At 37.2% G+C, this 25,039-nt stretch overlaps 1 protein-coding gene across 1 annotated transcript in view; it reads left to right on the top strand.

Annotated features, from left to right (window-relative positions):
• MGAT4A (alpha-1,3-mannosyl-glycoprotein 4-beta-N-acetylglucosaminyltransferase A) overlaps window positions 1–25,039 on the top strand; it is a gene marked incomplete at its 3' end in the record, with an annotated part of 72,883 nt that overhangs the window by 10,087 nt on the left and 37,757 nt on the right. Inside the window, exons 2-4 of the mRNA XM_082011491.1 lie at window positions 16,832–16,999; window positions 19,611–19,751; window positions 21,776–21,909. Of these exons, the coding sequence (XP_081867617.1) occupies window positions 16,832–16,999; window positions 19,611–19,751; window positions 21,776–21,909 (443 nt within the window). The remainder of the gene's footprint in view (window positions 1–16,831; window positions 17,000–19,610; window positions 19,752–21,775; window positions 21,910–25,039) is intronic.

Here is a 25,039-nt window from a genome sequence, read left to right as displayed (position 1 = left end):
GTCTTTCCTGTAAGGGAAAATCAAAATATACTTTATTTCAATTCATCTTGATTAAGATGTGGTTTGTAAATGCTTCTTGGATTTCTTCTTCTGTGGGAATAATTCCTATGCTGTGCTAGTTCTTCCACAAACTCCTTGCTTCTTTGTTACAGAAAGGATCAATATGTAAGTTATAATTTTACTCAGAAACCTTAACCCATTTGAAATATGAATGGAACCACATTTCCCTGTGGTGGCGAAGCATCACAAACTGATGTTCAATAATATTGATGAAGAGTAGTGCAATGGGAAAATAATTAAAAATGTGTAATTAACACAGTGATTTGGGAATGTCAAACCAAAATATTAATTTTCTGCACTGAGTATTTTGGAGATGTCACTGGAAAAAAAATTAAAATTTCAGCTTTTTATACCATGTGACACATTCCTTAGTCAAGTCTGACTAGCAACCAAGTAGTGCCTTCTCTAACCTTGTGAAAACATGGTTGTTGCTGTTTCAAGACGATTATTTTCCTGTTTATAGCTTCATTTGCCATGATTGAAATTCTGATCGGTTAAAGTACTTTATTCTAGCATTTGATATGACATAAACCAAACATGTCAGTTTGTCCTGTTCCGCCCCCTTGATTTTTTTTTAACCTTTTACTCATTTTCTTTTTATTCGTGTGAAAGTTGTCTGTGATATGATGATGAAACAAATATGATACATGGAGACCATGCTAGAGTTGAGATTAAACTAGTTTCAGGTGTCCAGCTAGGGTTGAATTTTGAATTGGTGTAATGCCATAATTACAGGCTTGAGATACACCAGTGCTCACAATGGCATATTGGTTAGCGTGGTGGTTGTCTCTAAATCATACCTCATTCTGTGTTTTCTTTTTTTTTTTGTTTCCAAATGCAGACCTATCTGTGCATATTATAATGCTACTCCTAACTTGAATTTAAATGTCATCAATATTCTCTGAATTATGGTTATTATTTAAGACTTTTGGATGCTTCCGGAATGAAAAGGACTAAACTTGCATGTTAGTCTCAATTTTTAACCAAGAATTTTTTATTTTATCCTTTGAATCAGGAGGTCCCTCAACACTAGGCACTATGTGAGGCACTAGCTGGCTTTGGTTCCAGGTGTATAGTTAACCTTGTGTTATGTTAGCAAACAATTTAGTGGTGTAACAAGAGCTGGAGAAGGGGAAAAAAGTAAGTTGACTTCAGATCAATTAGTTTTTTGAATGTTTCTTGTGTAGTACATCATGAATGAGAGAAATAATGTGTGTAAACTTTGACTAAAACTTTATCTCTTTAATCTTAAATCATATCTATAACTGTAGCTGCTAAAGCAGGAAGTTGATATGGAGACGTCAGATATGTAAAAGATTTTTAAAAAGTGTAGAATACAGGCTCAGTTGATGACTAGGTATTTGCAAGATGTGAGTGACAGGATTAGAGGAAGCTTGAATGATTACTGAATTGATTTGGAAAATTGGTTTACTGTTTGTGCACCCTAGTTTGGATAATAATAATTTTCAACAAAAATGTTTTTACTGTGAGCTTTTATGGAAATCTGTTTTCTCTTTCAAATCCCTTTTCAAGTTTTAACTTATCAAGGCAATAACAGGGAGAATCAAGGACTCTCATGAATTCTGTTACAACAGGGAACACTATTTTAGTAAATTGAATTAGAAATTCAGTAGCTTATAAAAAGTTGGTATGCAGAGAAATATTTTTCATTTAAAAAAAAAAACAAACCACAAACAAAACCCTCCAGGAATTTGAGACCACTAGATAGCATGCATGTTTTGATTTGATGTCTTAGTATAGCTATATGGGCTTGTTTGTAGAAGGTAGCTGAAAATACTGTCTGATTGAGGTCTGAGGGGAAAACATGAGCCCTCACAGATGACTTGTAGTCAAACTGACTGTAGCGAGTTGGATTACCTAAAGGGTAATTACATTTGTTTACACTGTCAGCAAATCTGTAAGTATTTCGGGTGAAGAGGTTGTCTCTTGTTCTCTTTTAACAGATGTGAAAGAATAGTGATTTACCAGGGTTAGATTTTAGGTATTATTTTTAATGCTGAAATTACGATACCACACAGAGATGCTGATTGTTACATTATAAAGCCACACTCTGCTAATATCAGCATAAGCAGTTATGGCTTCTTTCATATGTCATGTTAGAAATGATCGTAATTAGCTAACATGCAGTTTTAAGTGGTAGCAATTCAAATGTGTATATATGTACACACACATATAAACTAAATGATGGAAACAAACATAATAATGGATGCAACATGTATGCTTAACACGTATTTCTGCAGAAATGTGCAATGGATTGTTTTACTTTAATATGTTAAAAAAATGCAATGGGAATGCTTTCTTTCAGCTAATGTGCTTCAGTCCTTCACTGTTGCCAAGAATGCAGGCTAGGTACAGACCTATCCTGTAGCTTAAAAGTAAAGCATGTTTCAGTGCTTTGATTGTAATGCTTGCCTAAACTGGAGCTTCATGCTTGCTTGAGCCGTAGATCTTCTGCATAAGATTTTAATTAGAGTTTTAGCGTGGCTTTTTAATTGGTAGTTCATTTGAAAAAAAAAATCATGGCATAATCATCTTTGTAAAAGCTGTCACTGGAAATTGTATTCCTGTTTTTGAGGTAATACTGTGATGTTATTGTTGACCATCTCCTAGTTTCTTTTACACTGGTGTACACGTTGACTCTTCTGCAAGACAAGTAAAAAATATCAAAGTGGAGGGTTTTGGTGAAGGTTTGAAGGTCATTTTTTCTGACACTCTAAAGAGTTAATGTCCAAATTACATGAATTCAATAGATTGCAAACTCAGCTGAGCTCTTCTTTTATTAGTTTCTCAAATGGAACTCTTTGTGCTATGTATGTCTACAACAGAAGTTCCAGTAATTTTCCTTGTACAGCTTTGCTTTTTGGGAATAGAATCTATGAAGCGCTTATTTATTCTTTAGTGTTTCTATTCAGGGCTAGAGATGTGGTAAATGCTGATTGCTTATTGTGGCACTGATTTAGCATATGATTTCAGTGACCTTTTTATATCCCTTTCCCTTTAAAGAAGAAATGCCAGTAGAGTTGACAGTGCTTCTTAGCACTGGGAATAAAATAAAAACCAAATAGCGGGAACCTAAAAAGCCCTGAGGATTATATTCATCCATAGAGTCCTGGGCAGCGTCGTTTACTAGGCAAAGAAGTGTGAATGCTAGTTAAGTTAACAGTCAGATCAGGACAAAGAAACTGCAAATGTGAGATTTCTTTTTCTGTCAGTGTAGCTTGCTGTTCTTTGTTTTGTAAGAAGACCTTAAGCGCAAGTGCTGCCAATAACTCTTCTCAAACAAATCATGTGTTTAATTATCCTTATAGTCTGAAGCCAATGCACAGACAGAACACCATATGCTACTGTTGACTTGACCTCCTTAGTTGTGGGTGTCTGGATTTTCTGATATATTATTCTTTTTTTCCTTGTGTCCAAAGGAAAGTTCAGACCCTCTGTCAGCCCTCATCAGCAGAGATTTGAGAGTGGTGTCATAGTGGGTTTTATAACTATAGGAAATTTTCTAAATTGTGACCTTTCTGTATTGAACAATTTGTATATAGAAGCAAAGGTGAGCAGCTGCATCTGGAGACATGTAAAACTGTTCCTGGCTGCTCTATCCAGCTATTAAAATACCCCATAAGTAAATCATTTATTGGTTGTCACAATTGTAGTTTGGCTTCTTTGGCTTTCTGATTGCTTAGGAATGTTTTTCCTTTAGGAAAATGTTTTATTCTGTAGCTTTTTAGAGAAAAAAACCCCCACCAAACCAACAACAAACCTTCCTGATATACTACTTCATGCTTCCATTTTGATTGATAAGCTGCAGCATTTTTAGTGTATTTATATTAAAGATGTAAAAAATGGGGGGGAGCAGGTTCTTAGAGTCTGATCTGTTTTGTACTCCCATTTTTCTGCTTGCTTTGTATATGTGGAATCTCTGAGAAAGCGGGGGTTTTTACTTTTTCAAAAGAATGTTTACAAGTAAATTGATTTTGAAATTTACATTTCAAAATTACATTTCAAAATAGGGAGGTTTTACCAGTTGATATTACAAAGGTTCATACCCGGATTGCTTTAAAAATCTTAGTGAAAACAACTTCAGCTCCTGCTGCAAAGGAATGTTTAAACAGAAGTATCTGGACTGAGATTGGATCAGGCCCTGAAAGGTTCCAAGCAAACGCTTCAGGCTTGTGCTAGTGTGTTAGAATTGGAGAGAACAAAAACCATTATTTGTTTATACAGATCCTCCTTGAAGTGCGAAGTGTGAACAAGTTGCAATAAAAAATTAAGTAATTATAATTCTTGGGTTAATTTAAAAAAAATACAGTTAGGAAAGCCTGCAGAACCTTCACTCAAAAATAAGCTGTTCTTCACAGTGAAAGCTACTTGAATAAGTATTTTTTAAAATACTTCTAGTCCTAATAAGTACATTTCTATGTGGAAAATGAGGGCAATAAACAATAATTCTACCAGATTGTTTTGGTAGATTGAAATACCGGATTGCTGAAATGACCTGTCAATTTGAGTAACAAGATCAGGGATAAAAGAATGACTTGCCCGCTTGTTTTCCGAAATCTTGATACAAGACCTTTCTTGTTTGTTTCATGAAGCAGAAAATGTTTTGTCATGATTAGTAGGACATATCTTTCATATGTATATACCTTACTTTACTGCTTTTAATTCCACAGAATAATATATATCTGAAACAATCGCATATTCTCTGATCCCTTCAAAGTAATAAAACAGCTTTATGAATAGGCGCAGCTACAAACTCTGTAACTAAAAAGTCCCACAGGATCAAGTGATGAAAGAGGACTGATAAAATTTGACCTTGAGCAGTTTTCTTAAGAGCTTTTACTTATAGCATGTCTCTTGTTAGCATTTACAGTATACTGCTTTATTCTGTATTTGCATGGTTGATTACTTTTCTGCTTCAGCTTTTATAACTCATCATAACTTGCTTATAAAAGGTTTTAATTTCACTTAAGAGCAAGGAAGCTAATTAGCTTATGGAGAATAGTCATCCATGGTAATATATTGTAACATTTCAAGGACACCTTGTATCAGCTTTTTACGCAGTATCGGGACAAAATCAGAATCTCATTTTTAAGCACACTTGAGATTTAATTTTGGGGGGCAGATTTTGTTAAGACCTTCTTTACTTTTCACTGTTTGACGTTGCTGATTATAAATATGATTTGTGCCTATGTACAGGTTTTGATCTTCACATCTTTACCTCAGCTTGTTACAAAATTTTGCTGTTTTTATAAGCCTAAATGTCACAGATGGATTCTGGAACATCTTTAATCTCTTTTGTGTGGACAGAGCTTTTTGGCTGTGCCTGTGTGATTGGTTTGACAATTCATCTGCTTGACTCTCCTCAGTTGGATGTCTGAGAATGCAGTGCTTGATCTGTGCCTTGTGAATATCTTCTGAACTCTGGAGTCACTTCCAAAGCGCAATGGAAGTGACGTTTGTATTTCCTCAGTAAACTAGTATTTCTTGTCTGTGCATCTTTATGTGGATGCTGGATGCTTGTACAGTGCAGTGAGAGCAGGATTTTGCATCACAGTATTGGGTAATTGTATTCACAGTTACATTTTGCAAAACCTACGTGAAATAGGAAATGTAGACTTTGTCAAAAAAAGTGTTAGTTTTAAGGTGAAGTTGAAAATTACTTAAGTGCTAATGTAGTAATAATTTCTTTTGATTTACTAGAGGAGTTCATGTTTGTGTGGGTTTTTTTACTGAGTTTGGACATAATTTAGTCTACCACATTAGCGTAGCAGGATTTTAATTTAAAAGGATATCTGTGTGTGAGGGACAAATATGACTATTTAGTCAGGTGATACTACAAATATGGTAGCTTATAAGGTACTTGGTGGTCTGAAAAAAAATATACGTTGCATACATCTCTGGGGGAGTAAAGTGCAGGTATTGTCATGACTTACTGGAAACTGATGTACTTGATACCATTATTTCATGGATCACATAAAGCATCTGAATGGATTTTAGGGGAAGTGCAGAACTTATTTTTTTCACTTTACGTAGCTGAAACAAAGAAATGTTTCTGTAAAAGCTATGCCAATTTGGGTGGCACGTTAACAAATTCCTAATTCATTGAAGAGAACCTGCCCTTGCTGCACCCCCTGTTTCTATATAAAACTCAGTGTGGAATCTCTCTGTCCATTAAGACCTCTATTTTGTATCAACCTGTAAATTGATCAACATCCTTGATGCAAGTGTAACAAATTAATACATGCAGCTTGTTACTGTCTCTGACCTGTGGCAGGATGGTAACTGTTGTGGGTTTTTTATAATGGAAGTAAATGAGTTGTGGTATAACTAATCACAAAAGTGTCTGAATTAGCACTTACTACAGTGTATTCTCACAGATTCAAACATTTATTTAATGGCATTTTAATATCTCTTCAACAGAGTATACACAATAATATGAGACATTTGCTGTGGAACCTTTACCTTATAGTACAATTTGCTTCACCTGAAGCTTTTTTTTTTGAGAAGGTGCAGGCTGTGTTGATTTTAAGTGAGGGTCTAAGGAGAGGTAACGCTGGGGTTGGAGGAAGAAAACTAGAAGCATTGTCACTAGGGTGGGCCATAAACTTAACTGTTAACACTGGTGAATTTAGTACTGTTGTCAGTGAGACACTGTTTATTTGAATAATTATTTTAATATCCCCCTCTTGGGTAGAGGAAAGGTCCAGCCACATCAGGTATCTGTTCCTGTTCCTACCAGTTTTGCTAATTGAATATTTGTGTTCAATGTTTTGTTGCCAGCCAAAGCCTTTTGTCTGTGTCAGACAGCAGTCAATTCTTCCTGTTCCTGTTTAATGAACAAAGGGGATGAGAGGTTTCAAGAGTTCAGTTGGATAAGAGCAGGAAATATAAATCAGGCCTATAATGTGGTAAAGCTAAGCCCTCTGTACTTGTCTTGCTGTCTTTTATGTGTGCCAAGTCTGTGGCTGGTTACCTTTTTCTCTGTGTGGCAGATCCATCACTTTTGGGTATTTAGCAGCTTGAAGGAAGACCTAACTGCCTGCTGTTGATATGGGAAAGTCATAAAGCTTTCTCTGATCTTGTTGTCTGATACATCTGCCTTTGGAGACAACCAGCTGTACCACCATAGAGCTCTTGAGTAACTTACAGCTTGCTTTTCTTTTTAAAATACAGCATGTATTTACACCTTAGTTCAGTAAGTTCTATTTCCTGTTGTAGAAGTGGCCTGTGATTTAACATATTTGTGAACCTGCTTGATTGGTAAGTAACAGCTTGCAAAACTTTCGTAGTGCTTTTTATATTGATGGTGCTTCTTTTAGCAGACAGTAAAAGGCTTTCCTTGAGGGAGAATGGCAATACTAACTGAGAATCACTGAAACATTCTTGGGGTTTATAAGGGTCTTCATGCAATTCTGTTTTCCTCTACCTCCCCCCGCCCCGAAAAAGGTGTGTGTGTGGGAATATTACACAGCAGCCACAGATCTCTTTTCCTTGTAGAGAGTGGCAGAGTTTTTACTGGAGTTGCAGGCTATCATAGTATGGCTGTTGCAGGCTACATGGAGTCAGAAGCATTGCAGAGATTGCCAGGAATGCAAACTTTCCTATTTAGATAGTTTCCAGTCCCTTTTCTTTGTCCACTATTGAGCCCATTTCTTGAGAGAGGCATCTCTAGACAGTCACAAAGCATCTCCGATTCTGTAGTGCCTGTACCTCCTTTCTCTGGTGCAACATTAACAAAGATGGATGTGTATGCCTATTGTCTAAGTATGTGCTCCTCTGTGTTTGTCTCCTGCTACTTTTTTTTGAGAAGGTGCAACTGCCTAAGATGTGTAGATAAAATTTTCTGAATTCTCAGATGTCAGTCTTTCTACAGCTTTGGTCAAGGCTGCCATGTACTTACATGCGCTCAACAATATTAAATGGCACCTGCGACCTCATTGATGGATCTAGGTAGTTCTTCAGATTTCTAAATAGTGAATTAAGTATTTTCTGGTGGTTGTTGCTTTAATAATACCAGTCATCTCGATGAGGAATCCTGTTCAACTGTACTTTATGTGTTTAAAGATTAATGGCACCCCCACACACTATATGCATACAGGTTTCAAAAGTGCATTGTGATTGAATGTTAGGTGCCTAGGTTCTTTCTTCAATACTGACATGTCTCCATTTCCTTTGTTGGTGTTTTATGGTGAAACTTAAAATATTCAGAAGCAGCAGAATTTTGCAGATTCTATAGATGTCTTTACTCCATTAAATTTAAAAGTGCACCCAAAGTAGTTTCCTCACATAGTTTTCATATTTAAAAAATTAATTTTGCTAAAAAAGTAACACAAACAAAAACCTGAGAGCTGTTGATTATTTTTAATGGCATTGAAGCTGAGTATCCATAGAATTGTTTAGGTTGTGTTTCCAAGGTATTTTTGCCAGTTTGTGGTTCAGTATGTGTTTCATTTGGAATTACGATACAGCAAGTGTTCTGCCAGTGCAGGTGATTTACCTACAATTCAGACTTCTCTTGCTATTTTAGTTGAGCTGGAGATAATCTGCAAAATGCTTTTGTAAATTCAAACTACAGCATATATTCTTGTTCCTTTGATGCCTTTTTTTATCCCAAGAGAAAGCTCCCTTTGCTCTTAAAAATCATGGGTTGAAGTACATAAACAGATTAGACTAGTAGTACAAAACACAAAACTAAGAAACTAGAGGTATGCTAAGATGTTCAGAAGCTCTATGTTGAGCTTAGGAAATTGGCACCTGGTTTAAAACTTGGCTTATGAGCTGTCTAAATTTGGAACAGAAATCAAATGATGTAGTCAAGACTGTCTGTGGCTAAGAGGAGAATGGACTGAGTTTGTAACTTAGGCTAATGGTGTCTTTTTGGAATGACCTTTTTTTTTTTTTTTTTTTTTTTTAAACAGTGGTTTAGTAGGACGACCATAAATAACCCAGAGAAGGAAAAGTGGGCTGAGAGCTGAGATTCCATCTCTGGTCAAAAACGTGCAAACATTCACAGTTTGATTTGAATTTTTAATTTTCAAAATACTGCATGAACTTTCAAGTAAGCCTGTCTAAATTCTAGGTTCTGCATATTTTGAAGAACATCTTGCAACAAGGGAAAAAGTTGAGAAAACTGAGTGAGTTGACATAGTGTTAACTTTCGGAGAAATGTGCAGCATCAAGCCAGCTAAAATATTTAGGTTTTAGCTTCTGGAGTTTTGCTGAAATTACTAGATTTTAAAAGAAAATGATGAAGACTTAATGCTTTGGGTTCTCAAGTGATTTCTGAACAAGATATTTAATTTGACGTATGAGGGCTAGTTATTTTTATTTGATCTTTTTGGCTTCCAGAGCAAAGTATGGAAAAGCATCACATTCTCACTTCAGTGTAAAATAATATGTTATTCTTAAATAAAAATAAGACTGTATACTGATTTGAGACCAAATGTGTTTGATATTGGCTGCAGCTGCTGTTAGAGGGATGTTTTATTTGTCAGAGAACAGGTATGTTTGGGGTTCCTTCCATCAGCTGTATAAAGCTAGTAACTGTCTGAATTCCTTCCTCTGTTTTCTTAAATTATTCTGGGTTTCAGCTTAAGGAGAAAAGTGATTTATAATGTTGTAAAAACAGAAACTTCTTTTCATGATGGTGACCACTGATTTCTGTGACTGTTTCCTTTACGGTTTTAGGCTCAGTATTTTTCTTTTTGCTGTAAAAGCAATGAAAAAAGTGGTTTGATACTTTTTGACAAGAAATCAATTTTCTTTAGGTTTTAGAGAAACTATTGACTTCTTTGTATATACAGTGCTTACAAGTCACTGGTAATATAAATATATTTTATTTTTTATTATATAATATAAATACCAGAGTATTTATAAGCTCCAGATTGTCCTAGAATAGAATATTTCTGTTGGAAGGGACCTACAACAATCATCTAGTCCAATGGGCTGACCAAAAATTAAAGCGTGGTATTAAGAGCATTGTCCAAACACCTCTTAAACACTGACAGGCTTGGGGCATTAGTCACCTCTCGAGGAAGCCTGTTCCAGTGTTTGACCCCCCTCTTGGTTAAGAAATGTTTTTAAATGTCCAGTCTGAACCTCCCCTGATGCAGCTTTGAACCATTCCCATGCATTCTGTCACTGGATAGCAGGGAGAAGAGATCAGCACCTCCCTCTCCACTTCTCCTTCTCAGGAAGCTATGGGGAGCAATGAGGTTGCCCCTCAGCCTCCTTTTCTCCAAACTAACCAAGCTCAAAACTCCGTAGCTGCTCCTCCTAGGACATTCCTTCCAGCCCTTTCACCAGCTTTCTTGCCCTCCTCTGGACGCATTCGAGGACCTTTAATATCCTTAAACTGTGGGGCCCAGAACTGCACACGGTACTCAAGGTGAGGCTGCACTAACACTGAATACAGGGGCGTAATTGCCTCTTTTGACTGGCTGGTTATGCTGTGTTTGATGCACCCCAGGATACGGTTTGCCCTGGTGGCTGCCAGGGCACGCTGCTGACCCATATTGAGCCTGCTGTTGACTAGCACCCCTAGATCCCTTTCTGCAGGGCTGCTCTCCAGTCACTCCTCTCCCAATTTATACTTGTGCCCAGTGTTACTCTGTCCAGGTGCAAAATCCAGCATCTCAACTTGTTTGATTTCATGCCATTAATGATTGCCCAATGCTCCAATCTATCTAGATCCTTCTGCAAAGCCTCTTGTCACTCAAGAGAGTCAATAGCACCTCCCATTTTGGCATCATCAGCAAACTTGCTGATGGTGCATTCAATTCATGCATCCAGATTGTTGATAAATATATTGAACAGAACTGGCCCTAAGATTGAGCGCTGAGGAACGCCACTGGTGACCTGTGTTTGGTCAGACAGATGTAGCTCCATTCACTACAAGCCTCTGAGCTCTGCCCTTCAGCCAGTTCTTTATCCAGTGCACTGTGAACCAGCTCATCCCACAGTTGGACAGCTTGTCCAGAAGGATGCTGTGAGGGACAGGATCCAAAGCTTTACTAAAAGCAAAAAAAACCTACATCCACCACCTTCCCTTCATCCACTAGGCAGGTGACCTTATCATAGAAGGATATAAAATTACTTCAACAGGACTTTCCCTTTGTGAACCCATGTTGACTGTGCCTGATGATTTCATTGTTCTTTAAATGCCTTTCAGTAGCACCTAGCATGATCTTCTCCATAATTTTCCCAGAGGTTAGACTGGTTAAGGTCTGGTTAGGATCTGGTTAGACTGGTTAGGAACTGAGGTTAGACTAACAGGTCTGTAATTCCCTATGTCTTCCCCCACGCCCTTGTAAATTGGAATAGCGTTGACTAGCTTCCAGTTGGCAGGGTCCTCCCTGGACTCCCAAGACCTTTGGTAAATGATCGAGAGGGGTCCTGCCATAACATCTGCTAGCTCCTTCAGTACTCTGGGGTGAACCTGATCAGGCCCCATGGACTTGTGAACATTCAGCTGATTCAGCTGTTCCTTTACAATTCTAGTGTCCACAAATGGAAAGTCACTGTTCCTGCACTTGTGGTCCTCTGACCCTGAGGACTGTGCAGCACAAGGTCTATCAGTATTATTAAAGACTGAGGCAAAAAAAGCATTAAATGCCTCCACTTTAACTTTGTCCCTATTACTCAGGTGACCATAATCAACAAGTATTGGTCTAATGTTTTCTTCAGACCTCCTTTTGCTGTTAATGTACTTAACAAAACCCTTCTTGTTGTCAGTTACAGAACTGGTCAATTTCAACTCTGAGCATTGGCCTTTCATCATACATACACATTTCAGAAAGATTGCCTTGAATTTCTGGAGAAACTTCTACAGCCACTTGTAAGTTTTGATTCCTTCCTCCTTGTGAGGAAAGAAGTGAAACTTAAAATATAAATGGGACTTTTGTGTAATATAGTAACATGTTCTCCTCAAAAAGTCTTAATTTTTTGATGAAAGGATTTAACTTTCAAATTATTTCATATTTCGTAGAGGAAGAAAAGAAAGCAAATATCAAACCTGAGCTAAGTCAAAGTTTAAATAAAAATAGATCCTTAAATTTAAACTTATAGGCTCACTCCCAAGTACTTAGGAGTCAAGAACTCTGAAAAATCAGAGTATTTATAAGCTCCAGATGCCTTAAGGGACACTTACTTTTCTAAAGTCTGGGACAAGTGTTGACCACTATTGGTGGTACTGTAAGAGCTTAACAACTATTTTCTCCTTTGCAAGTGCCTTTCAGTATGAGATGAAATTTGATGTTGCTGCTGTTGTGTTTTTTTGTTTGTTTTTAAGTAGTAAGTATCTGAGCAGTTGATCAATGCTTTGAAGTACTGCAAGTATGCCAAATATATAACTCTGTTAGAAATTGAAATTTAATTTGTTTTGTTTGAAAGTACAGGCAGTCATATTATAAAGCAAGTACCAAAAGGCCAAATTACACATTAATCTCCAAATATATGAAAAGTGCTAGCTCTGTTAATGTTAGAGATGTGAATGTTTTAAATTATTTACGTTCTTGCAAAGAATGATTTTTTTTTTTACTTCATTTTGTGTAAATAACTAGAAAAATACTCATAAGGTAGTGGACTTAAAATATGATTATATTTGTAATGTTAGCATTTTCTAGTTTAACTTGGCTGAATAATAATGTGACCTAACAAAAAGAATCAGTCATACATTTTTGAAGGATGTGTGTTAGGAGTGTCTGTATTTTTTAGGGCAGCCTCCTTAACCCAGATATGTCTGGTTGAAGCAACTGTGAGAAGTTGTCTACTTTGAACCAGTTAACTAGTATTTCTTAAAGGAATTAATGCTTTTGAGGTCTCAAGTACCATAAATGCAATACCAGTACTGTTCACTGGAGCCTCAGAACTGAACTACTTTGTAATACTTCTACTAGGAACAATTTTCATAGAATCATATGATCCCAGGTTGGAAGGGACCTCAGGGATCATCTGGTCCAACCTTTCTTGGCAAAAGCACAGTCTAGATGAGATGGCCCAGCACCCTGTCCAGCTGAGTCTTAAAAGTGTCCGATATTAGGGAATCCACCACTTCCCTGGGGAGGTTATTCCAGTGGCTGAGTGTTCTCGCTGTGAAAAATTTTCCTCTTGTGTCCAGTTGGAATCTCCCCAGAAGTAACCTGTACCCATTACCCCTCATCTTTTCCATGTGACTCCTTGTAAAAAGGGAGTCTCCATCTTCTTTGTAGCCACCCTTTAAATACTGCAATGTGGTGATGAGGTCTCCCCTAAGCCTTCTTTTCTCAAGACTGAGCAAATCCAGTTCTCTCAGCCTTTCCTCACGTGGCAGGCTGCCCAGTCCTTTGATCATCGTTGTGGCCCTTCTCTGGGCCCTCTTCAGCCTGTCCACATCTATTTTGCATAGCGGGGGCCAAAACAGAACACAGTATTCCAGGGGTGGCCTGACAAGCGCTGGGTAGAGTGGGATAATGACTTCTTTATCTCTGCTGGTGATGCCCTTGTTGATGCAACCCAGCATCCTGTTGGCGTTCTTTGCACACTGTTCACTCATATTGAGCTGCTTGTCCATCAGGACCTTGAGGTCCCTTTCCACAGAGCTACTCCCCAGCCAGGTAGATCCCAGCCTGTGCTGCATTCCTGGGTTATATATTCCCAGGTGCAAGACTGTACACTTGTCTCTGCTGAACTTCATAAGGTTCTTGTTAGCCCACTCTTCCAGCCTATCCAGGTCTTCCTGCAGGGTGGCTCTCCCTTCCGAAGCATCTATTTCCTCACTTATTTTGGTATCATCGGCAGACTTCATCAGGGTACACTTGACCCCATCCTCCAGATCACTTACGAAGATACTGAACAGCATTAGGCCCAATGTTGATCCCTAGGCGACCCCACTTGTGGCAGGTTGCCAGTTTGGAAAGGAGCTATTTACCACCACTCTCTGGCTGCAGCCTGTCAGCAGTTCCCCACCCACCGCACAGACCACTTGTCTAGATTGTAACGCATCAGTTTCTCTAGGAGGAGGCTGTGGGAAGCCGTATCGAAAGCCTTAGACAAATCCAGGTAGACAATGTCCACCGCTTGCCCCACATCATCCGAGCAGGTTACTTTGTCGTAGAAGGCGATCAGGTTTGTCGAGCACGATTTGCCCTTCGTGAAGCCATGCTGGCTTTTCCCAATCACGTGCTTCGTTTGACTTGTGATAGCCCCCAGGAGGATTTGTTCCATAACTTTCCCAGGGACTGATGTGCCTATAATTTCCTGGATCCTCCTTTAAGCCCTTCTTGTAGATAGAGGTGATTCTATTTTACAGTGCAACAGCTGGGATCCTACGTTCATAGCTCAAAAACTGCTATGATAATTTATTTAGAAAAAGAAATTTAAAATTATATATGTGGAAGTAAACTTTTATTTTCATAATTTAACTAATTATCATCTTTATTTTTGACATATTCATTGTAAATAAGGGTGTTCTAATAGCCACCTATCTCCTCAGTCTAAGGATATCTAGATGATATATCTCATCTCCTCAGTAAGGGATTTTGGTTGGTAGTTCTTAATATGAAACTACAGTTTTCATTTCTTCATGTGATACAACTGCCTTTTCAGTTGACCTCTGTCTCTTGTGGTTTTATGACAGACTTTTGATTTGCTGTGAAATTACAACGGTCCTGTAACTCCAGTTTTTGTACTACCTACCTGAATTAGGGAGGTGGAAAAATCTTAATCTCTGTTTATAACTGAGTTTAGTAATAAGATATTTCTGATTTTGCATTGTGGAGTTTGCTAGGTGCAGGGGAACTACTGTGGTTCTCCACTGTTTGACATATTGCTAAGTAAATTGTTCCCTATAGGCCTCTGCTGTTCTTTGGAGCACCAGAGTCATTGGAGCACTATGCGTGCTGTGGTGGTATCTTTTAGTAAGTGTAGGAAGAGAAATAGTCTCTGCCAAGGATTTGTCTAAGTCAAAAGAGGAAGATCTGAATTCATCCTGCTTGAGGTGCAGGAGTCTGAACCACAAGTTCCATAGGGTTCTCACCATTTTCCCAGGAGAAATACAGACTCTGCCTTTTCGAAGTGAGAAGAACAGAAGTACCAAAGTTTATCTGCTATCTTGTGCCGTGAAGAAAGACAAGAAAGGAGACCTGATGCTACAGACTACTTCTGAGGCTATCCACTGCTATAGAAGACCCCACTGAAACCTTGTGTGTCCTTTGGTGGCTCACATGTTCTTCCCTGTTTAGACAGAAATAAACAGGGAACTATATAACCTGCTGTCGCCCATTCCTTTTGGGGAGAGGATATAATTTGCATACTTGTCTGACATCTACACTAATACAATTCTGTATTCATTTAGCTGTTAAAATGTTTTGTAACCTTACTGTAGGCATGATTCCAAGCAATCTTTGCTTACTTTGGGTTATCGTTGGCGAGTAAGAATGTCCTTCATGCCAGAAACTCCAGAAAATTTTCCTGGCCTTCTCAATACTGCTTACTAAGCACCAAGTCCTGTTTCAAATAGCAGTCTGGATTCAGTTGTCAGTGTGTAGTGTGCCTAGCACTGTATTGCGGGCCAGCATCTGTGCTCTGGGTTTGTTGGCACAAAAGCAGTAACCATTTGGTTCTAATGAAAAAAAAAGAAAATAAGGCTGGCAAGGAAAATGTTTTTAAGAGGTAGTGAACTATGTTTTTATTTTTCTGTCTTGAAAACAGAGGGCATTTTGGCATTTTAGCTAATTAGGTTGTCTAAACATAATCAGAATAGTACATCCCAACTACAAAAAAGAAAATAAATGTAAATTGAAAGGAGTTGGAGGAAATGCAGCATTAGTAATGAGGGAAAGGTGACTGATTCCTTTTTTACTCAATATGTTACTGTAATGTAGCAACAGGAAGAGGTTCAAACTGCTTGCAAAACTTCTACTTCCCTACCACTGCAATACCAAAAGGCTAGGAATGGATAGGTAAATAACAAAAAAAGATATGTCTATGGATGACTGCTGTGTGGTTGGAAAATGTATTACAAGGTATAAAATCATTTAAGATACTGCAGTCCATATCTGTAGATTGGCTGAAGGAGAGTGGTGGTGGTAAGCAGGAGATTTGAGGAAGTGACCAATAGAAGGAAAGATGCACAAACCGAGGTACTTACTTTGCTAGGTGGCAAGGGCATAGGCAACGTATCAGCAAATGAGTTTTGGTATTTCCCTCTCCCTTTTGGTGTCCTTTCAAAGAATATACGTATGTATCTACATTAGCAGGATTTTGATCAAAATTTTGTTCTGGCAGGCACTCACGATATCACCAAGTTAAAACCTTGGTTTGAAATTGGTATATCTGAAATATTGTCAAATTCCACTCATTCTTACAAAGTATTCAGAAGGAGCTTTCAAAAGGCATAGCCCATGCTTTTGTAAGGCACCAGTCCTATTCTGCTCCTTAAAAGAAAGGGTTTGTGGGCATCTGTTCCAAGAAGATTCAGAATTGCCTTGTGGTGCTGCGTAATGGGGACTCCAAAGGTTGCCCCTGTCTGTGACTATGGTGAGGGGCATAACCCCCTCGGTGCCTGCTTCGCATCCCTGTCTGGTACAGCTCCCTCTTCTGTCTGAATGCTGTGTAAATGCTAAGGTGCCTAACTCAGGTGGGATGGTGCTGGGCTGTGCCCTTCTTGGTTGAATTTCAGGTGCTGCATAGCTGAGCAGTCCCTGACCCCTGTTGCATCTATCTGTAGGTGTTTTTTTTCAAAAATAACCAGGATAATCTTTTTTCTCTCTAGAAAAGTTGATTGCGTATCAACGGGAATTTCATGCTTTGAAGGAACGTCTTCGTATAGCTGAGCATCGCACCCTGCAACGCTCTTCTGAGCTGAACGCTATCTTGGAGCAGTTCAGGCGTGCAGTAGCAGAAACAAATGGGAGTAAGAATGCAATGAATAATTTCTCAGGTACATACTGTGATTGAGCTATTTTTTATAACTCTGCAATACCTATATCTCTCCTTATTACTATAGAATAAGAAATTAATACCAAGAAAGCCGAATGAAACTGTTCAGCAGTGCGACTAAAGAATGTGTAATGTGTTATATCTGGTGGGGATTTTTTGAGGTTTTATTTTTTCCAATTTCTGTTCTTTATGATCCACCCATTCTTCATTCTTATGATTTTCGGGACTGAATACTTATTCCATACCTAGGTCCCAAAGTTTGGAACTTCCGGCTACTTGTCAAAATATATTCAATATGTTGAATAATAATTTACATCACTTTTTAAATAGAACTTGAGGGGAAAGGTGGGCAAATGGAAGAAGTGGATCAACTTGAAGCAATCAAAATATGTTTAAAAGTCAGCTAGAAGACGTGAAAACATACAGGCTAAGGTCTTGGTTATGATTTGTAAAATGTACAGGTAATGTCCTTTTTAATAACTAGTGATTAAACAGTAAACTGGTAAAGTGAGTTTTTACCCATTTCAGAGGCTGTTGCCCAAGTTTACCGCAAGCTGTGTTTGGCAATGTTAGAGAATGCCTTTGCATTACTTACCAGATTATTGAAGTAAACTTTAAAAATCACACTATTACTGCTTTAGTCACTCTGATTATTCTAGATGGAAAATTAATATCAAATAAATATAAACCTTCTAGCAAGGGGTGTGATTCGGTACGTTGCAGAAATTTCACTGTATTGGCCTAATGAAGACTATAAACCCAAAGAGTTTTGCAAATCAAAAAACTGGATCAAGCTTTTTCAATCTGTTGTCCACTTGCACTTGTGCTATGGGTTACTATTTTCTATAGAAAGTTTTTTTCGGGGGGGGGTGAGGGTGTTGTTATAATTAACAACCTCAGTGTTATAATTAACAACCCCTCAGTGCTGATATTAATGATGAATTGCTCTGTCTGACTCTAACGGCCTGTCCAACCTGATCTTCATAGTTCTGTGGATCTCCAGAAATGATGTGGATAAAAGTTACACCTAACATAGTCTGTCACTGTTGTCTTCCTATTCTCTGTGTGTGTTTTTGCTGTTAAAGTGAACAACCAGAGGAAGTCAAGTAATATTGATACTGGATTTATGATTAAGTTATTACCACACTTATCTCTAAAAATGAGTTAGCTTGCTTATAGACAATATAGCCATAGGGAGTTGTTCTCTTTTGATGCAGCTGAAGTTACTGATTCACATTTTTAACATTCTACCATGTCTGGATCCTGACTGGGACATAGTCATTTTTCCACGTGGAGCCATGATGGAAGACAGCTGAAGTCTGAATTCCTGAGCATTTGTGCTCAGAACTTAGTATTAGGTAGATTTTTATTACGTTTCATGTACTTGAGTATATGGAATACTATGCAGTATTTGCTATCTTTGAAGTTGAAAGAATTCCAGATTGTTCTATGTAGATCATTATTCATTCATATAAAGAGATGTCATACTTTGACAGAATCTGTAGTCCGGCTTTTGCAGTTGAAGCTAAAGGAAATGTTAATAGGAAAAGTAAAATGTACCTGTATTGGAATCTATAAAAAAAAAAAAAAAACAAAACAACTATCAAAAAAAGCATCTCTACTTCTGGCATCTATTTACAAAGCATTTTTCAAGATTTTAAGTGGTTAGGAATTTAGTTTCACCCAAAAACAAATATTAAAAAAAAACCCCAAACAAACCAGACCAAAACGCTTTTGTTGTTGTAGAAGCTAAACTCAGAATCTGAGAGGAATGACATTTATGGCATTACTTTTCTCACTTCACAATTCAATTTTATCTCTGAAACCTTGAGTACGGTTTTTTACTTATCTTGATATTATAAAGCCCGTAAGTTTTCAACAGTCCATATGCTATCATATTTGTCATTTGAAATAAGAGTTGTTTTCACACTTGATGTAAGAAAATAAACACGCACAGCAGGGGAATTTAAAAACTGTTATTTGCAACTTTGAGAGCCACCTGGACATCCAGAGAGGCACCTTCTCTAGAAGGAGCAAGAATTATTATAAAATACTCTAATGAACTGTATTAACTTCATGTTAGCATTTATTTTATTGCAGAAATACTCAAAATCTCAGCTGTATATTTAATGGTATTTTTGTTTTGTATCTGTATGTGCAGTGAATCCCAGTATGTATTTATAGCTTTGAGAAGTTATTTGCAGTAGCATCACTACATGGTGATGAGCTCTGTAAGCGTAAGTAAAAAATAATCTAGGTAAATACGCCTCCCATTTTGATTTACTGGGCGGGGGGGGAAGCAAAACCCCAAACTCCTAAATAAATAGAGCATTCTTTACTTCTATGATTAAGCACTAAGTCTTATGTGATTACATAAATATTAACTATATCTGTAGCAAGGTTACTCAGTGGAAAATAATGTTGGCCATCCTTTATTTAAAAAATTAAAATGAGAAAAGATTTCCTTTGTACACAAGATATAATGCCTCGGTAAAATGCATAATTTGTTCTGTTTTTCAGTTACGACCAAGTTTGTAATCTTCTATTTTTGCCACTGCATAAACCTTCATATTACTTGTTTTCTACATTACTGATTTCATGTATGTTTGCAGATGAGACGCTGAAATTGTTAAAAGAGCTAACAAGTAGAAAATCTCTTCAAGTGCCAAATATCTATTACCATTTGCCTCATTTGTTGAAAAATGAAGGAAGCCTTCAACCTTCCGTGCAGGTTGGCCTTGGAAGGACAGGAGGTATGGTGATACAATGTTTATTTTATGTTTTATATTTGGAGGGCTTTCTAGTTTTAGTAGTATAATTTCCTTGACCTACTAAGTAATGCGGTACATCTCATTAACTTGTGTGGTACTGATACCTCTTAGAATTTGCACTGAATCCAAGATGAAAAGAGTTTGGCTTCAGTTTTGCTCTTTTCTGCATAATCTTAATCACAACCCACACCAGGTTAAGGTACACACTAAGAAGCATTTAGTTTGAATTACTTTTTTGTAAGTAAGTAAAAGGGAAGAAAGCTCAAGCGTTACAGATTCTGAACTACTAATGGACATATCCCTTTGGCTTTTCAGATTTGTGGGGCAGCCATGCTTGGATATAATTATTTTAGAGTTGATGGTTCTGTTTTTTTTAAACAGTGTATTTCAGTGTGAAACTTAGAGTTGGGAGAACTAGAATTATCAGATAATAATTGCATCAATAAAATGTAGGCATTCATTGGTGCTAGTGGGGAATTAGTGTTGTGCTGCAATACTGTTGATCCCCTTTTTTTTCCTAATCCTCACAAATTCTGAGCTTTGGTCATTAGGATAGCTCCATGGAATCCCACTCTTAGAGCTCTAGAAAATAAATAGTGTAAAGCCCAACCAAGCTGATATGCGTCAAAGCATATGTGTGTGTCTCTAAGCTTGAAGGCCCCACCAATGAGTCCTTGTTTCTCTGTGTGCTATCTGACTTGAAAGGCTCATGTTGTTGTCCACTAGATCTTTCTTTTTTTCTTTTCTCCCTCTCCTTGTTTTTGAAAGAAGCATTAGTTATTCCTGGCCTGCATTTTTTTTCATTGCTTGAGTAAGTTTGATTGTTCCTTCTTTTAACAGGAGACAGTCCTGTGTGACAAATGTGTGGGCTCAAGCCAAGGACTTTTTATATATTTTTTTTTTTTAACTATAAACATAATTTTTTCAATGTTGTTATTCAGGAAGGAAAAGGTTTATATTCCTTTATTGTTTTAAGTGAAGACTGTATTGCATCCCACTGGGAATATATGACAGAAGTTTGAAATTGCAAAGTAGAAATTGGGATCAGGTTTATAATTAAAAAGAGGGAGGACATTCTGAGTTAAAATTATTTTCCCAGCTTCTCCTTCCCTGGCCACTGTGTTGTTTGAGTGTTTGTTCTAAAAAATCAGAGCTTGTTAATGCGTAGCTGCTAGGTGAAGCAGGCTCTATAAGGAAGGATAAACAACATTTTTAATAGTTACTTGATTTTATATATTTATGATGTGGTAAATAATTTCACACAGATGGCTTAAAACGCTGGTGCTGATTTCGTGAAGTCTGCTTTATTGTTTTGCTGTGTTCCTGCTGCTATCTGCTGTGTTCCTAAGAGGTAGCCAGCCCTGGGTACAGGGTGGGCTGCAGAAGAAAGACTATGGGAGAGCTAAGGAACATGGGAGTCAAATGGCCAGCTGAAGGATGGTGTTAATAGTATTGTAGCTGGGGCCAGATCGCTTTGCATTTGAGGTGCTTTTAACAGGTACAAGAGATTTCAGTGAGGAATTTCCAGGCAATCCTGATGACCTGGACGTGTTTTTCTGGAAGAACCCAAATCATGTGCAGGGAAAGTAACAGAGTTTTTCAGTAGCGTCATTTTAAAAGATGACTGCTGAGAACTTACATACTTGAGTTGTGAAGAATCGTTACGCCAATTTGAAAATAAAACTAAGTTAGGGAGTTTAATCACTCAGTAAGTCTTGGTGCACCTTATCTGACTAATACCATGATTGTTGATTATTACCTATGCAAAAGTCTGGCATGTCTAGGATTACTCTTTTTTTTGTTTGCTGTGTTTGCTCTGAGCGTTGGTGGTGATTATGTTAATCATGCTCCTGATGATGGGTGGTATATTTTTAAACTATTTTTAATTACTGTTATCTCTATCTTTTTGCATTTCTTAAGCAATGCTTTATTATGAGATAAGATTTTTGGTTTTTATCTTGTGTATGAATTCACTGAAGGTGCATTTCTGGTTTGTTTGATTTCAGTTTCCATTGTAATGGGAATACCTACAGTGAAAAGAAAAGTCAAGTCTTACCTTACAGAAACTCTCCACTCCCTTATTGATAAGTTGTCCCCTGAAGAAAAACTGGATTGTGTTATGGTTGTCTTTATAGGAGAGGTAATCCTTAAATATTTGTGTACAATTTCTAACCTGCCTTTAATTACAAGTACCACTCATTTCAGGAATTGATGAGGATCTACTTTTTCTTCAAGATATAGACAGATGACTGTCTTCTTCCATGAAAAGGAGACAGTGTCAGTCTTTTTTCTTTCTGAGACAATCCTGAAGAGCCCAGCTTTTTCTATTTATCAAGGGAATAGTGGGCATGGATTCAGTGGACTGGTTATTTTGCAAGTCTTCTGATGCTTATCCATAGTGAGAGAGATGTGCTAATTACCTTATTCCTTCAACATCAAAATAATTGCTAAGGTACTGTGGTGTCGTAGGGAGGATTCTTCCCATTCTCTTCATGTTACTGCGTAGTCCTTCCTAAAATAAGTACTTCAGTTCGAGATGTTAGGCACAGTTTGTTACTGATTTTGTTTTCTGGGCAGTGTGGATATTGTAAGTCCAGACTTTTTTAATGGATTAATTCAAACAATGTTCAGTTGGACAGTTTGGTCAGTTTGGCTGTGATTTAGTGGAAAACAAATTTAGGAAAATTATTTCAGACTGCTTTCAGAAATAATTCTGTTGGCTGCTGGGAATTGCATAGACTCTTGAGAAAAACAAACAGATCAAAATAAATATGACTTAGAGTGGGAGATTTATATATATGTTTGACCTTCATCCATCTAACCATATAGTGCTCTACTGAAATAGTGTTTTATGAGTCCCACTGATGAAAATTTGAATCTTGTAGTTTTAACTGTGAAAAAGGTTTTAATTCTATGAAATGGTGTCCATGCAGGGATGAATCAGTGGAAAATCAGATAGGCATTTTAATACATCTAGTTGTATTATCAGCACATTTTAAAGCTTTCCTTGAAAAGTTTGTAGACTTTTTACCTATACCTGAGAACTGATTCTTACGGCTTGCTAATATAAATTGCTCTGTTTTCTTTTTCTTGACAGTCAGTCAAAAACTGTCTGGTAGGTACTGCTTTTCTGCAGAAAGTGCTCTTGAAACATCCCTTGGCTGAAAATACCAAGAGAACAGAAATCATTCTGAATTACTGGAACCCTGGGTTTTTCTTCACTGTATTAGGTGGAGTAATTTTATTGCCTTTTAGTGTGGTTTCTTTTCAAGGTTTAAAACTGAAGTTTAATTTTGTTTTGCTTAAGGAGGTCTGAGTTATGAAGACCAGGTGTTATCATTGGATTCTCTGTCTTCCACAAAACTTAGAATAGGAGTGAAAAGAATCCACACTCTATCCCCAACTGCACAAGTTTCTCTTGTCACCTTAGACGAGCCATATTGCTATACCAGAGTTTGCTATAGCTAAATACCTTTCTTTCTTTGAGGTAAGGTGCAATTCTCTTTCATCTTGGGAATGATTCTACAGAAGTGACCGTGAAGGAACTGAATGCTTTAACATGGGAGCTATTGCTTCTGTGCCCAAGGAGGATTGTGTGGTTTGCTCCGGAGTGGGTTACTGTTACCCTCTGTATCTTACCTTTGTACCTATCTCTGAGAGCAGCACTGTGTGCTTACTCACATGCCTGCTATGGGCACTGAAAGCCATGACATCTGGGAAAATTTGAAGAACCTAAATTTAAATTCTTGTCATGTTATAACCATCCCTTAGATTTGCATTTTTCTTTCTTTGCTCCATACAGTCTTATGTCCTCCCTGCATTACTATTTCTTTGACCATGTTTTGTATTTTCTTAAGTTCAGTATCTTATAGTTTGTTTTGTAATTGCTACAGGAAACTTTTTCAATGAATAATATGGTACAGTAAATACTTCACCCTGAACTATGATGTGTTTTTTCTGTTATGCTCTATATTTCAGCTTCCTTCTGCAAGATGAAACGTGTAGGTCTATTAAGCATTTTCTCTGGCTAGTTGAAGGAAGGCCTACTCCCCTGGTGGACTTCTGTTTCTCCTTTAAACAAAAGGAAGGGCTTCAGCTTTTACAATAGCTTTGTCTTTGGGGTTCCCTAGCCTAAAATGTGTTAGACTATTGCTATCATTAACATGTGTACATTAGTGAAGGCTTATTTAAAAATACATTAGAACTTGGACCAACTATGCCTGTATTAAAAATGATGGCAGAAGTTTCTGAAAAAAAGGTACAGCATCTGCTAAACATCTGTGTAGTTTAAATACAACAAGAAATGGCCAGAGTGAGGTTAGGTAATTTTGCTAGTAAGCTTAAAATTACTATCTGTGCTTTGTCTATAGCTTGTACCAACAATAAAAAAACCACAAGACTTTACAAAAATGTTTTTTTCAAGAGAATTATATGAAAAGTGGTATTTTAAAAGGATTTTAGTATTTTCTTGCTGACTTTGAGAAATCAAATTGACAGTGTTTAAGAAACATTGCTGGGAGCCACAGTCATGGACTGTAATCACTTTGTGCTAAGCACCCTAAAAAACTGGTCTAATCCTCCTGTTTATTTAGCAGTTCAATCTCACTCCTTTCATGTAAATTTGACTTTTTTTTTTCTAGTAAACAAGTTGAAAATTAAGGCTAATGGCCTTCTGTAAACAGCATGAACAGTGTAAACAGATGAGCTAGTAAATATAGATGCATTATGGGTGCTAAATAAAGAGATCTCCATATTCATTTAATGTATGGATTTTTCTCAGTAATGCAATTGTACACAGTAAATTTCCATACTGGAAGTTCAAAGAATTCTAAAATATCTCAGCTGATGTGATATCTAATCACCAATTTAAATAATTACTAGAATTGCTTGACAGTAAACTGTGCAGTTGTCCCAGTAACTGACACATGTCTGTGTTCTCCAATTTGTTAAAATAACTTTATTGCAGAATAATTAGTAGGTATTCATTAGGATGACTAATAAACAGGCATGATTCATTATACCTTTATACTTAAAAATCTTTTTATTCCCTTGCACTATGTAGCTAGTTCATAGGCTCATCAAATGACTTGAAACAAGTGATTCAAATCTCATGAACCTGCTCGGTATGATAACTTGGTTTCAGAATAAGCTATAGGCTATAGGTTTAAGAAACTATGAACTCGATATTCAAATGGCTCTCTAGTAATTTTCTTTAATAGTGTTTATAATAAACATAGGAAACATGGTTTTGAAGTACTTCATGTCTGTTG

This window comes from Phaethon aethereus (assembly GCF_964289735.1).
Source record: "Phaethon aethereus genome assembly, chromosome: 1".
Lineage (NCBI taxonomy): Eukaryota > Metazoa > Chordata > Aves > Phaethontiformes > Phaethontidae > Phaethon > Phaethon aethereus.
The sequence above is the reverse complement of the archived record's forward strand: the minus strand, read 5'-3'. Positions and strand labels throughout refer to the sequence as shown.